This window comes from Pogona vitticeps, chromosome 5 (assembly GCF_051106095.1).
Source record: "Pogona vitticeps strain Pit_001003342236 chromosome 5, PviZW2.1, whole genome shotgun sequence".
Classification (NCBI taxonomy): domain Eukaryota; kingdom Metazoa; phylum Chordata; class Lepidosauria; order Squamata; family Agamidae; genus Pogona; species Pogona vitticeps.
In genome coordinates, this window is record NC_135787.1 from 165,729,508 (window position 1) to 165,745,634 (window position 16,127).

Consider the following 16,127-nt stretch of genomic DNA (forward strand, 5'->3'; position numbering starts at 1 on the left):
CACCTGCTTTTCACCTATCACCATTACCAATTCAAAATACTGTCACATGAAGTGGTAGTTTTACTCTCAACAAATATTAAGACAGTAGTCTATCGAAAGCAAAAGGGATCCTTTTGTGAACAGCCACGCTGGCACAATTTGTGCCTATCCCAGTTTCTTAGGAAGGAGTGTGTACCTGTTACATCAAGGTTGAGGCTCTTGGTGGGGGGGGGTGGAATAGGAAAGCCAAGATGGCATGCAAAGATAGCACAGAGCATGCAAAAGAAAAAAAACTGTGGAAGGTGAAAAGGATACCTCACTCAGTTTATTCAAGGGTTGTAGGACGTCTCGTTCAAGGGCCATTTCAAACTCTGCAAGGATCCTGGCTAGCATACTCTGGATGAAGCAACTCATTTCTAGAGCTTTCCTATGGACAAAGGAGGAAGAAATACTTATGATAGTGTATATAGCCAGAGCCAATTTCGCTCTGCTGTGTTGGAAGACGATGACGGTGATGTCCTAATAAAGGGCTACATGACAGGAAGCACAAAGGATTAACTTCCCATTTCCTCTGCTGTACCTCTGGTCTGAATCCCCACTGCAGCTGCTGTTTACCAAACATAAAGTGATGAATTACTGTCACATGGAGATAAGCACTATTCTGAATCATTGCACTTGAAGGTCTAAAGAACACAGTGAGGGCTTAATATGAGCACCAGGGCCTAAGCCAGGATCCTTTCCAGAAACTCACTTCAGTTTTGAGATAGTATCTTTTGGGACCGAGGGGTACCTGACCCTGATAAAACATAGAGGGACTGCACCTATACAATTACTGTAGAAAGAACTGCATTTTAGATGCAGAATAACTTTGGGATTGCAATGCAGAATCTGGTGGTATCTTTTCTATGATATGACAATTGCTCTACTTGTGTTTCAGCATTTCAGTTACTGAAGAAATCTGCTGTCCATACTAGGGTAGACAGTAATGTTAGAAGAGAGAGCTGTTCTTCCCAGCCCACCTTGGAACTTCTTAAGTCAGCTTGCTATCTGTAGGCATGGTGGAAGATGCTGCTGATGTGAGATTCAATTAACAGTTTGCCCAGCTTTCATATTTGGAAGGGGGAATGCTATATTATCTGTTATTTCAGGCTGCAAAATGCCTTTAGTAGCTCTGCCTCTCTTGTCTGAAGAGCTGCACTGATAAAGCAGGAAGAACGGCAGCATGTCCAACACTGTTGCTGATGGAAATGATGTCTATGATGTTCCTTACTGCTCTTGACTCCTTATTGCAAACAGATGCCCAAGTGGGTAGATGGTACAAAGCAAATTTAATTGTTGAGATGCTCAGTTGAAATAAGGACCCAATATATGGGAAGCTGACCAGGTCAAATGCAGCCTATGAGCACACTGATGAAGGAGATTCACCTGGTCCCCCTGCATCTGTGCATAAATGAATAAAATAAATTCAGATTAATTTGAGGCATTCTGTAGGTAGAAAGGATACCACCATTTTAGAAATACTTTGTCTTTTCATTTGTTAGACCGAAATTTAAAAAAATCAATCAGTTGAATTTCTGCAAAAGGAACTCGTCATTTAGAATGTGATGGTGGTTTTGCACATCATCTTGTATTAAGAAAGGGCAAAGATAGCACCTTCTTGCAAATTTATTTTATTATTTATTTATTTATTTATTTTATTTATATCCCGCCTATCTAGCCACTTAAGGCCACTCTAGGCGGCTTACAGCAAGGATAATTACAATATAATTAAAACAATTTTAAGTAAGGAGAAAAACTTAGAAAAAGTGAAACGAAAATGAGGGGAGAAAAAAAAAACACAACAAAAAAGGAAAGGTCAAGGATTGGCTAAGGGGAAGGCCTGCCGGAACAATATTTATTTATTTATTTTATTTATATCACATGAATGTCACATAATGTTGCTTACTTATTTTCTACAGAAGAGTATTTTGCTTTCTCCTGAATCTGTGAAAACACAGTAATCCTTACCCAAGGCTGGACTCAGTGTCTAGTTCCTTGAAGCTTTCAGCCATGGTCATGGACAGTGCCATCAAGGGCAACTTTTTCTGTAGAAAATCAGAGGAGACAATTAGAAGGCAAGGACACGCTCCAACCTTTTCCTGAAACGAAAGAAGTCCTGCTCTGAACCAACACCTATCAGTACCTATGACCACAAGAGACAAAACAATGGAAGACACATCTCGTGCTTTTCAACTGTGTTAGAGGACCCTGTATGTGCTGGGAGCTTTCCTCACCAATACCTATTATTGGTAATAATCCTCATCCTCTTCTTTCTTTTCTCCTACTGGAGGATGGATGGGGCAGCTTTAAATGATGTTGTTTTGTATCCAAACCAGTCCCTGAGATTCCCCAGTGCACAAACTCTTTTCACTGCAATTCTCATCCCATTTATTTTACTTAAGACGATCTGCTGTAAAAAAAACCTATGCTTTTTTTCTCTTTATAGGACTAAAATATTCTAGCAATCTGCATTTTTTTTCATGTTTTATGATTTCTTAGTCTTTATTCCTTTTTCTTTGCACTTCTTTTATTGGTCACCTTCTCAATCCGACAGATTCGTAGCATTCTTCCGTTAATAATAATAATAATAGGTGAGAATTAACTGAAGATCACTTTGCTATTAAGCCACCTGGCCATGCTAGTTCGAAAACAGGCAAGACAGGTGCCCTTCTCCCCACTCCACCCCATTTATAATTGCAGTGTCTTCACTTAATAACTGATTGTCCTGTACAGGTCAAAAGAATGATGAAATTGACGTGACAGGATCCAATTTAGCCAACTTCATTTCCAAGGAAAACTCTTAAAATGCCCTTAAATATGGTTGGGACAGGGACTGGGCAGTAGTCAAAGAAAAATGGAATTTTAAACAAACAAAAAAAGTGAAATGCTGGAGCATGATTATATGTAGAAGCAGGTAGTTTTCTTTTTCTCCCCCCCCCACCAAAGCATAAACTGAGTCCCTGTGTCTTTATGGCCAGCTTCCAAGGGGAGGGATCTGATTTAGACTTGGGTCTCGGCATGATGCAGAGGAGGTCTTCTCACCCTGTCCTGTGGTCCTCACTGAAATTGCTGAATGAATGTAGGTGGATTCTGGCTGCAGAACTGCAACGTGATTCTGTGATTAGCAAGGAAACAGAAGAAAAACTCTTACCACCCGTTTGTCCATGTCTGCCCCATATTGTCCCTGGAGGCAAGCCACCAGCCTCTTATGCACATTGTGTGCTGCACGTTTGGCTGGTTCAATTCTTTGTTCGATCTAGTAGGCCAAAACAACAACAAAACAACAACAAAAGTTAAAAACAGAAGCAATTAAAAATGAGGACAAATAGTTTTTGTGTTCCTAATGATATCCTGAAGTTTTTACTTCCAAGAACTTCAGAAGCACCAGAGAGAGGTTCATAGATTTGTGCTGTTCATAAATTTCCACAAGATTCTTTCCAGTACTGGACAAGAGGGACCAAAAAAAGTAAATAAATACATATTGGCTCAATTTTAAAAAAATGTTTTTCATATATCTCAAATATTTGAAGGATATATTTTTGTTGTACATTGCTTGCGGGCCCTATGGGCAGAAAAGTGGCATCGTATTACTGTAAATAAATAAATGTGGATGCCTCCCTATCTCCAGATTTCATTTGTTATAACATGCAAGTACTTTTATTTTGGAAAACCTTTCTTTTGCTTTGTGTATATTAGCAGGCCATTATCTCCCAGGTGTCTGGACATAAAGGTCACGGAATTTTTGAGAGCTTTTGTGGGGCCATGAAAACTACCAAGAAAGAACTCGTGCTGTAACAGTTTTCAATACGGTCTCTGGGTCTAATATTGCTTCATGATTTCCCTGGACCCAGACAATAGCAACAAAGTCAGTTGCTCCAAGAAGCCTTTACAGCACCTGAATCTTTCTAAGGAGCAGATGAACCCAGTCCAAAAGTGTCCTGTGACTCAGACATGAGCAGAGGGAAAACAAATGGCACATAAAGACAAAGGGCTCTTTTTTCTCCACACCTGTAGGTACAGGTACATACTTGTTCACAGTTCCACCCTACGCCTTACCTGTAGCAAGTCTTCAGTCAAATAATCAGCTGTTTCTTGTGCTCTAGGGAAGAGAGAGTGAAAGGAGTCAGTTTCACCAGGGCCACACAATCGTCCCACTATTGATGGACATCAGTGTTGACTGTTTGCATGGCTCCTGCTTAATGTGCTTGGGTGAGATGGTTGAAAAATATTTTCCACTGCTTCCAGGGGATATAATGTGCTCTGGCTGGGCTTGAGTGTGAAATTATGTTTAGCTTAATGTGGCCCAGTCTTTTAATTATCTGAAAGAGTCCACAATTCCTTGGGAAATGATATATTTACAGCTTAGTTAATATAACATTGTTGGCTAATAGGACACTATGCTACAGTTGCCACACTTCCCTGAGATTTCACTTAATGGGAAGTATGTAAATATAGGCAGAGCAATTATACTACTTTTGTCAGATTTAGGGTGAAGCAGTGGACATGGGAAATGAACAATCTGACTTCAGTAGGGTTTAATTTCAAACTAAATACACATGCAGTTGCCAGGAAAAGGGGGAAAAAGTTTAACTTGCACACCTTTATCAGACACACACTGATAATCACCATACAGGAGCAGTGGTAGCTTTCAATGATTGCAGAGAAAAAAATCAGAACCAAGTTAGTACAAAGTAATAGATGCTGGCGGCGCTGTGGGCTAAACCGCAGAAGTCTGTGCTGCAGGGTCAGAAGACCAGCAGTCGTAAGATTGAATCCATGCGACGGAGTGAGCTCCCGTCGCTTTGTCCCAGCTCCTCGCCAACATAGCGGTTCGAAAGCATGCAAATGCGAGTAGATAAATAGGTGCCACCTCAGTGGGAAGGTAAAACAGTGTTCCCTAGTCACACTGGCCACGTGGCAACGGAAACTGTCTTCGGACAAGCGCTGGCTCTACGGCTTGAAAAACGGGATGAGCACTGCCCCTTAGAGTCAGACACGATTGGACTAAAAAATGTCAAGGGGAATCTTTACCTTTACCTAATAGATGCTGGCTTTGATGGCTGTGGGATTCTGGGAGTTGCAGTCCCCAAACACAAGCCTCTATTTTTAATGGGTTATTATCAGAAGAGCTGGAGGGACTAGAAATGAAAAACAAAATCAAACAAAAAAAATCCCAAAACCCTATATATAGGGAAATGGATTTTAAAGGATGGTTATAAATTATGCAAAACTGGCATGATAATGCAGACATCCTTGAAAAGATGAGCTACATTTAAGTATGTAGTGAGATAAAAAGCCTTTGTCTGTACTTAACCTTCAGGCAATATATCTGAACTTCCCAATGATTTTTTTTTTGTTGAGTTGCTTGCCATTGGAACTCCACATAGTTGGGGTGCATGCTTGTGCTTTTAGACTCCAGCTCCAAGGGTTCTCAACAGCCAACATGGCTGCAAGCCATATTGACTATATAACTGTGCGAGTTCTGGAGAAGCAACTTCAGAAGCTGGCCACCACCCTAATTCCTGCCACCACCCACTGGAACGCTGACTTCCAAACTGGAAAGCATGAAGGCATTCCAAAGGGGAGGACTGAGACTGTCAGTTTCTCATAAGGAACAAAGATTTTCATCAGTCGAAACCCATTTCTGTAATAGCTATCTTTACCACAACTTAGGAATTCTCAAGAAAATCTTTGCAATTTTTTAAAAGCCCTGAATTAACTTTAGCATGTTTTTGTGTTCAGAACTTTTTTTTCTTTTTCTAAGGAGATTGATTAATAAGGGAGGGATGGAGTAGCATGAGGACGTCTCAAAAATAAAAAGAATATGTGGTGCCAAATTCTTTGGAACTCTTGCACTAGAGTAAATACAGAGGTTGGCCTTTTGCCTTATGTTTAGCTTGGATAAAGAATTTTCATCATTGTGTGACTCTGCTTATCTATGATATGCACTTATTGCCTTCAATGACTGTTATACAATCACTGTTAAGGTCTTCTATTTGCTGATATCTTTTGCATTTCCATTTCCCCTATCCCATTCAGCATATTTATAAATATCTGCCTACTGAAGCTATAGGCCATGGATCTGATCAGATGGGCTTCAGTCCATGCTAAATAAAACTTGTTACTTTTTAAGATGCCATAAACTCTTCTATGGAGGCAGTTTCTTGATTCTAATGTTCTAAAGCATAGGTGTAAAAAAATTATAGTTTGTATTTTTAAAAACTTCTCAAAAGTTCTAATGACAGTAATTTAAGATAAAATGATATGCACATTCATCTGGAATTATGCCCCATCTGGAATTTACTTTTAAATAGACATTAATTTTAAACATTACTACAGCTCATTATGACAGACCAGTTCTTTCTCTCTACTTTATATTGGTCACTGTCAGTTGAGTGCTGATATTATTTCTCTCCATATCTGTTCTTAAAAGCCCACTGGATAAAAAAATTCAGTACTCCACAACATTGGTTCAAAACTTTTTCAAAAAGTTTGATGAAATCCTTTAAAAATGATCTTCTCTGCTGGATCATATTTTTTTCTTGGCGTCAGTAGATTATTAGCACTAAAACTGAAAACTTCTGAACTGAGTGAAGTCTTTGGTAGCAGACATCATCTGCTATGAATTCAAATCAGAAACCAGCTATTTCTGTAAAAACAATTCCTTTTCAAACAGTCTGGAAGAAACCCTTTGAAGATTATTTTATCCATTGAATTTCAGTTTGTGGATTAGTGATAACATTGAAAGCTTCCAATGCCAACATAAGGAAGCTCTTTCTGCTGGAGCGCTGTTCCTGATACTGTATAAGTGTATAAAGTGGAACAAAAGGAACAACAACAACAACAATAATAACAGCTATCAGAGATGGTTTTAGAAAGCATAGAAAGCCATAGATTTTGTCACATTTCATCATTGCTGATACCAGTATACGTCTTACAGCATTGGGACCGTGGGAAAAATACTGTACTGGAGTCAACACTACACATTGAGGAACAAAACGGAAAAAGCATGATCCCTCTGGAAGAGTCCCTGCTTGTTGTTAAAGGGTACCCCAAAACAGGTGGTTGCCACTACAGGTACAAATGTTCAAAGTAACAGATATTTGTTGTTCACAGATAACTTGAATTGATGAATTGATTATCAGTGGGGATTTTTTTTAGACAAAGTATCCCCCATCCCAAGCCCCCCCAAAGGCTGCTCCATGTCAAAGGAACCTGGGGAGTGGGGGGAGATAGGAAATGTTAAAGATTAAAGTCCATAACTGCTAGCATTGTCAGCCTTTAAGCAGGTGAAGTTGAGCAACAGGATTTTGGTCATTCTTTTATAATACTGTAATGATATAACTTGATTTTACCTAATTATTTAAAAAAGGAATTTATTGTAGCACACTTACTTTCTAGCTGGTTTTATTTTGGCTTCATATGCTTTAGTGCTTTTATTCTCTACTGTTGTGTTTATCTTTGTTATACTGTATACTAACTTAGGTTTCTTATTTGGATTTTCTGTTTTTAATGCATTTACTGCTCAGAGAATCTCAATGCAAAACAGCAAATAAAGAAGCAAAACCCAACCATTGTCCACAACTGAAATGGCTGTTTCCCCCATTCATTTTGACTGTGCTTTGACTGTGTGCCTCATATACTTGAGGGACTGGATTAAACTCTGTGTAAATCAGAATGAAAAGGCAGTCATGTCTTCAGGAAAAATCCAGTATAACTAAGCCTGGCTCCAACTCCCTGTGTGGTTTTATATTGTCCCCAATCCTCTAATATTGCGGAAGGTTAAAATCAGAAGGAAAAAAAACACACATTATGAATTAATGTCACTTTTCCCCTGTGGCCATTTATTTAAAAGTCACTGGCAAAAATGGCCTAGGCAAACAACTGTTTGCTTTGGGAAAGACCCTCTTACCCATTGTGGAGTGAGATGAGTAACACACAGTTGCTAGACAGGTAAGACAAGAAAAGCAGTTCTGGCAAGCCAAAGACGAGATTCCAGCCCTTCTGCTAATGATCTCATCCCCAGGTTTTTAGAAGTAGAACAGAGGCAAGGAAGAGGGTGGGGAGAAGGCCAGGACTGGGGAAACTTAGGTCCTCCAGATCTTCTACAAACGCCACTTCATGAGCTGCCAAATTATCTGAAGAGTGTCCCAAACCTGGACTACACTCCACCAGGAAATGAAATATATATGGATCTCCATCCATACCTGACAAAGCAAAATGTAAAACATTAGCTTTCCATTGAGATAATTTTTTCCAAAGGTGTTACCAAACAGCAAGTTTTTATAGCATCTCTGGTTCATTTCTCAGAGAGAAGGATGTGTGAACCTTTGTTTTTCCACACATAGCGTGGTATTGGACAAGAACTCAGCTGTCTGAGAATTTCGGCTATCATTTAAAACAGGCACATTCTCTCCCTTGTCATTGAAAAAAAAAAGGGGGGCTCGAAAAGGAGTGGATCAGCTCATGACCATTATTATATGCCTTCCTACTCATACCCACCCGCCTCCGTGGGTGGCAGGCAAAGTTGTGGATTAGTTCACCTTGTTGTCACAACATTTCTGAGACAGGTTCGGCTGAGTAGGTGTGGCTGGCTCAAGGACACCCAACACACTGAACTAAATTTCCCCAGCTGAAAATCCAGCACTCAGAATGCTATATCATGCCAATTAAAGGTGTTAGTACCCTGCTGCATAGCTTCCTTGTATCCATGCCTTATCAAAGCAGAATAAAGTTATATCATAGGAAAACTGAAGAATGGCGATTTCTTTCTTTTAAATAGCAGAATTCTGATTATGAGGCACAGTGCTTCCACCAGGAGCCAAGAAGTATAAGGATACTGAGGCTCAGTGGCCCACCTCAGAAACTGAGAACATATGGCCCTCCGGAGGCTGTATGGGCGAGGTAAATGCCAGCTGGCTATGCTGGCTGAGGTTCCTTGGTTTACCCAAGCTAACAGTTCAGGATCAGACTTTTCCTTCCTCCCTGCAGGTACGTTTCTCTCAGTTCCACCACCTTCACAGGTGCATTTTTGTGCATACACAGGACTTTGGAATTTCCTCCCACAAGAGGCCAGCTTGGCTTGCATCTTTCATGTCCTTCTATAAGCAAGCAAAGGTCTTTCTCTTCAGGCAAGCTTTCTCTCAATGACTGGCTTACCTGAGTGGGGTTTTTAAATGATTGTTGTGCTTTATGGCTTTGAATGTAGTCTTAGTATTGTTTTTGCTTACTGTTTCTTAGAGTGGTGGTTGTTTGATCCTTTTTTCATATTTGTATACAGTACTTCCTGTTTTAGCTTCAAATGTTGTACAGTATTGTAACGATGTAAACTGCCTTGGGTCCTTTTAAAGGGGAAAAGGCTGGGTAAAAATATGGTAAAGAAATACATAAAGAAAGACCTGCATCCTGATAGGTGGAGGTCACAACTCCTTGGCAAAATGATGCAGGTGAGTGGCTCATCCAGTGGTTACAGGTATGGCTTGTAACAAGTGACCCCTTCCTACCTGGCTGTCTTTCCTTCCATAGGTGGCTCAGTGGGGTGGGTGGGGAAAAACTATACCCACGTTTCAGAACTTTTTTTCCCCTCTGCATTACAACCCCTAGAATTCTGGCTGGGGGATTCTGGGAGTTGTCATAAAAGAAAGCGTTCCCAAGCTCTGATGGCCCCAAACGATTGCTTAAGTCGCTGTTTCAGAGCTGACTCTGGCGCGGGTTCTGGGAGTCTGGGGGGCGGGCGGTGGTCGGGGCCAAGGGGAGGCCGAGGGGAGGGCTGAGGCTTCCCTGGCCCTCCGTATAGGCTGGAGGCCAGGGAAGAGCGAGGGGAGCACCGCTTCTTCGTCCCACGACCGGAGCGGTTTCTTCCACGCAGCTCCCACCCGCCGAGACCTCCGGGACATCCAGAGGTGCGCGCGAAGTTCTGAGCAGGAGAGCTTTCTTACCCGTTACCCTCTGGGGGGGGGGGGAAGGAAAGAGGAGCCGGGAGGCTTTCCCCGGTGAGGGCAGGGATCGAGTCCTTACCGTCCACTGATGCTGGGGTGACCGAGCTGTTGCCGCATCCGGTTGAACTGTCTCTTCATCATCTTGACGGAAAGGGGAAATAGTCTGCACACGCACACACCCCTCAAACGGGCAAGCCAGCGGGTCCCGTCCCGTCCCCCTTCCCCCCCGCGCTCCTCCTTCAGCGCCAGGCAGGGGCACTTGTTGCCATAGGTTGCTCCTTCGCCTCCTCCTCCTCCTCCTCCTCCTCAGCAGCCTCGCTCCTCTCACTTCCTCGTCGTCCTCCAGAGCCTGCCCTTGGCGCTACCTTGCCTCTATCCCGCCCTTTCTTTGCTGGGGCTGCTTCACACCTCTCCTCCCGCCGCGGCTTCCTCCTCTTTGCTTCTCGCCGATTGCCTCTCCTTCGTCGCTTCGCGCCAAGCTTCTCGGCGCCCGCTTCGCCCGCCTGCTCTCCACTCTCTCTCTCTCTCTCTCCGCCCGCCCGCTCGCCCTTTCTGCTCTCAAGTTTCCAGGCTCCCACCCCTGCCTGCCTGCCTGCCTGCTCTCGCTCGCCCCCCCCCCCCACCGCTCGGATACGGATCAGGTAAGATCTGCCGCTGCTTCTTCTCAGTTCCTGTCACCACCCCATCAGATGAGAAAGAGAGAGAAAAAGTATAAATAACTTCGGCCAAACCTTAAAGGGGAAATAGGATGACAGCAAATATGCAACAAGGCACAGCAAGCTCATGCTGCAAAGGAGCACTTCCTACTTCTGTTTTCTCTCTCAACTAACAGGCTGAGAGCGTGGGGACGGTTAAGGTTGTGGCCCTTAAATGCAACTTGAGGTTTTGCCTGAGGAACAGTGTTGGTTGACAAGGAGCACTGTCCAGGGACCAGGAGGGGAGCACAGGCATGGGGACACTCTGGCTCTCAAGACCCATCCACCCCATCCAATACATACAGCAACGAGAAAAAGACCATGGGAGTTCTTGTTAGACGTTTTCTACCTGGCGCAGAGAAGAGCATAACTGTTCTCTCTACGGGACTAGACCTCCCAGAGTTACAGCCAGCATTGCCACATACACACAGAGAGAAGTAACTTTAGCAACTTCTGGCATAGAGTTCATTCAGCGCTCACGAAACAGGGATCTCCAGTTGGACCAACCAACATTGCTTGCAGTGGGAGGTTCAGCGGGCTTTCAGATTCTTGTCAGGACTTCTGGTGGCATGTGACACAACTTGTCCCAGGTCAATTCTAGATACCACACTAACCAATGTCCAATTATGAAGATTTAATGTCCTGTCTCATCCTGAGATCTCTCACTGCATCCAGCCCACACAATCTCTAAGCTGTCTATCCTCTGCTTTAAGAAACCCCACATCAAAACAAAATTCCACACCAAGGAAATGTGTTGTATAATAATGTACTCTGAAATCCAATTCATTACCCTAGTGGTTTATCCAGCTCAGCCTCCTCTATGGGTTTGAGAGTCTACTGCACACTGTTCGTATGCTTTCAGTCCTAGCCTCTGACTGAGAATGGCCAGAAACCCTTAAAAATAAAATAAAACAACTTTGTCACATAAAATATTGAATATCAAGTGTTAATTACCAGAGTACCAAATAAGCCATGCATTATTTTGAACAGTATGTGCAGAATTTGGTTAGAAATCCACACACTACACTATATTTTAACCTTCCATGTTATACATCAAGATTATCTTTATTCCTGTCCTGAGAATACTGCATTGGATGGACCAATATTTTGACTCTTCTCAAGGAAACTTTCTACATTCCTAATAATCTGATTTCTCCAAAGTACTTTGGTAGGGACTGTTCATCAAAACTGCATGCAGCAGCTCTCCTTTCCCTCACTCAGATGTTCTCTTCAACATCTTATAAAGATGTGTTGAAAAATTCTCCTTCAAATCTGCCAGAATTCAGGGTCATCTAATAACCAATTTGATTAGCATTAGATTCATAACAGATAAAAGAAACAAACTTAATTACACAAGGTATAATTAACTTCTGAAATTCACTGGTACATATAACAGTGTATGCTTTATACTCATGTCAAGAATGCTACAGTTTAGGCCCTCAGATTATGAGGTACTTTTAAATACCCTCCCCTCCCAAAATGTAGAACAAACATTTGGTTGATAATGCTGTTGCCATATATATTTTATATAGCTTAGGCCCTTAGCCATGGCTTATGCTGTTCCATTACAGCAGACACCTAGGCAGCTTTTTGACATAATTCACGAAATTTGTGTAAGATCAGTATACTGACAAGCTAGTCGTGGCAGCTAAACAGAAGCTCAAGCAGAGAGGCTGTGAAGTATGTTTGCGAGTGCTCATCTCCTTCATGCCCTCGCTTGGTGATGTTTCTGAGGCACCTGGCGGTGTTATTAGGAGGAAGAAAACAGGACTAGAAGACCCTTATCTGACCCCCACCAATTCGTTCTTATCTTTGGGCCAGCCATACTATCAGACAGCATGAGGTGGGGGATTTGGTTGATAACAAGACAAATAATTATTTGGTTTGTTGTTATATTTTTGCTGCCTCTGGGCCAAAAATAACCTTGTTGGCCTTGGATATAGTAGAGTTCCTTTTCTGTCCTTAGCTGATAAAATATCTTGGGTCAGGACTAGACAATCACTCCTGTTTAATCTTATTGCCCTTAGAGCCAAAGCACTATGAGTACAAACTTGATTCCGGTACCATAATCCTTCATCCTGTACACATCGTCAGACAATTTATTCAAGGTCCCCCCCCCCAAACCGCTGGTAATGGGGATTGTTTCCTACACTAGGGCCCTTTGGATCTCAGTAAAGTGTACCTCCTCCACCCCCACTGAAGGCTCTGATAGTTTTTTAAAAGCACTTTAGGTCATCCATTGCAAATTCTCTGTGATATGAGAAGTGTAGTGGTCAGTGCTGGAGTGAGACTTTGTTGGTCACAACACTCACCGAGCAGCCTTAAGCAGTCAGTCTTTCTCTGAACTTCAGCGTCATTTCAAGGATGAAGTAAAAAAAGAGGCAAGCCATGTACACAATTTTGATCTCACTGGTGGGATGTAAAAGTAACTTCTGAGGTCGGATGCCATCATGACTATTATGACTTTGGATGCAGCAGCTCTTATGCTGCATTTGAACCAGCCTCTAAAAGCATCCAACCAAGTTCTACCAGCAGTTTTTTTAAAAATTTGCCTTGAATTATCAGCTGTAACAATCTGTACTTTTCATTACTTATTAAACTGTAACTCCAAAATATTCTAGCTGTCTACATTGTATGATTCATTGCTCTTTATTCACTCACTTTAATTCTTCGTGAGTTACTCTGTTGATCTAAGATGTGTAAGATTTTAAACATATCTAAATATGTGCAAAATATGTTTCTTCCTTGAAGCAGTTTACATGTTCCATTGGAAATCAAACACTATCTTCATTGAGTAGTAAGATGTGGGTTACAGAGCAAATGTGCAAGAAATGAACTGACAGTTTTAATTCTTCTGAAATGTGCCATTACTCTCTCAAACCAACTTCTGTATTTCCCCCCTCATCTCTTCAGTCAATTGTAGGCAATCTCCCAATTAGCAGCCATTTGCAGTGTTCTTCCTGCCCTGAAAGAAACCGCACAGGCAGAAGAATGATAAGAGACCAATGGTAGAGCAACACTGAAAAATAGGAGAATTAAAGCAAAACCAAGGCAAGGAAGTGGTCAGAGGAAACACACAGAAAGATACTTTCTATAATTGCAAATGAAAAAGATAGGAAAGGGAGACCTGCTTCAGGCAATCTACATTTACAACATAGATCAGGCTACCACATGCCTCGTAAATTTACCCAGTATAGGTTAAGGTGCAGCTGTTAAATCTATTAGAAGCTAAGTTACAACTACAGCTTCCCTTTGGTTTGTATAGAGAGCTTCTGTTTGAGGGCTGACATCAGAAAATAAGATCTATTAAAGAGATACCTCCTGTTGTAGGCATGAGCAGAAGACTGGTTCAAGACATTTAGGGTCTTAAAGCAAATCAAAAAATGGCACTTTTCCAGGCACCTTGGTAGTATAAACCAGAAACAATAAACTGAACAATAATTTGTTATCCTTTCATGACACCCAAAATCTGATGTTGTGGCTTTATGTTAACATTCTGAGCTAAATGGAGGGTGGGAACCTTTGGCCCTCTCGGTAGCCAGATCTATTTACGTGAATAGATAGAACTCACACTGAATTAAACGGGTGTTAGTGCCATTTCAGAGTGTTTCAGATTCCACTGTGACTGCAATGAATGGGCGGGCTACTGGTTATCTCAGCAAGTGGCTATTTTGGAATTCCACATCACAAACTGTCAAACTAGATTGGTTTATACATATTAATACAATGTTAAAATGTATTAATGTGTAGCATTACCTTCTGTTCTGGGGCAATTTAAAAGTTTGGAAAGGCTTCTTGCTTTGGTGGATGCCTTAGGTTTAGGGGAACAATGAGTTGGATGCTGCAGGACACTGTATAAGAAAGAAATGGCAAGCACCTAGGCAGGTGGAGATAAAACAGCTCCTAGGCCTTACGGAGCTCAAAGCAGGAACAGCCTTCCAGATACTCTGGGACTGCAATTTCCATCATCCCTCACCAATTCTGCACTGGCTAGGACTGATGGGAGTTGGACTCACAACATCTGGAAGGCAATGCTACTTTACAGCTAATCTGCCTTCATAATTATAATCAGCACATTACACGAGGAGTGTGCAGAAAGTTTTGGCCCCAACCAGCTTCTAGGATACATTTCAAACATTCAGAGTTTTGCCTTTACCTACCTCTGTATGATACAGATCTACCAGTTGAGATTGCTGACTCTTGAAAGGGTGTGTAAATTGGTATAATAATCTGTTGTAGCAAAAAAGGGCCTTATGACAACTTAATAACGAATTGATTTTATTTGACCTAAGCTTTCATGATGTTGTTGAAGTGGGCTACACTCTATGACAGCTTATGCCAAACAAATCTTGCTTGTGACACAAGACTGCAGATTTGAAAGCTTACAAAGTGTCTTCTGGCACATTAAAAATGAAAATCAACAACCTGGGGGAGTGATACAGTATTTATTTCCCTCTAGATGTTGTTGGACTGAAACTCCCATCAGCCCTACCAAGGCTATCCTCTCGTGAGGAATGATGGGAGTTTTAGCCCCATAGCATTTGGAGAGCCACCTACCACCACGTAAGATATGGGGGGGGGGGATTTATCTTACGGCAGAGGATCCCATATTCCAATTCTTATACCACATGGCCACAGTGAAGATTGCTAAACAAAACAAAACAAAAAAAAAACCAGATCTGTTACAAAGGAGGAAAGCTGCAAAACAGCCTTCACCTTTAAAACAGCAGCTAATTATTTTTCTCTAGCCACAATTGGAATCCAACTGTACACTTATACGTATAGCAAAAATGACTGCTGCAGAGGCCCTTGCAAAAAAGGAGTGGGAAGTGGGGAGAAGAGGAAGTGCGAGTTATTAACAGGCACACAGCAGGCCTAGCCACAAACTGCAAGCCCATGGTCTAAGCTCAGATGGAGCTTGCCTGTAACAGGAGGAGGTGATATTTTCCAAGGTTAATATTTTGGTTAATATTTGCAGAAACCTCAAGCTTCTACCACTTTAAAAATAATTTGTATTTGCTCTTGCAGAGATCAACATACCTTCACTATCTAAGCCCAAATAATGGGGCTTTTTGTGCTTAGGTAAAATCTCACTGTAATGTCTCATTGGTAGTTTCTGCACTGAAATAGGAATTGAAAGGAGTAGAAACAGAGGATGCTTGGAAATTGTGGTTGTTGTTCTTATTCCTCCACCAAGCTGAAAGGTGGCCTGTACACAGAAAATGGCTCAATTTCTGAGACAATCGGGGAAAGTTCAGTCACAGTTGGATATAACCAGTTACATTTGAGCAGTAAGTAATCCAACTAGAGTTATGAAGATACTTGCAGTTGTAATAGGTAACAGACAATTCTTTTCAGGAACTGTTTTGAGTCATTTTGGCAGGAATTTTTTATATTTTATGCAATTCTTTCATGAATCCCAAGTGGCAAGAGACTTTTTTCTCCCTTTTATTTTTAAGGTAAAATATTAAAACTA

General features: G+C 41.7%; 1 protein-coding gene across 1 annotated transcript in view; it reads right to left on the reverse strand.

Annotated features, from left to right (window-relative positions):
• SH3BP1 (SH3 domain binding protein 1) overlaps positions 1-10,261 on the reverse strand; it is a 35,158-nt gene extending 24,897 nt beyond the window's left edge. Inside the window, exons 1-5 of the mRNA XM_020787740.3 lie at positions 10,036-10,261; positions 4,075-4,117; positions 3,170-3,274; positions 1,987-2,063; positions 295-406 (exon numbers count right to left, since the gene is read on the reverse strand). Of these exons, the coding sequence (XP_020643399.3) occupies positions 295-406; positions 1,987-2,063; positions 3,170-3,274; positions 4,075-4,117; positions 10,036-10,097 (399 nt within the window). The 5' untranslated portion in view covers positions 10,098-10,261. The remainder of the gene's footprint in view (positions 1-294; positions 407-1,986; positions 2,064-3,169; positions 3,275-4,074; positions 4,118-10,035) is intronic.
• Positions 10,262-16,127: the final 5,866 nt, after the last annotated feature.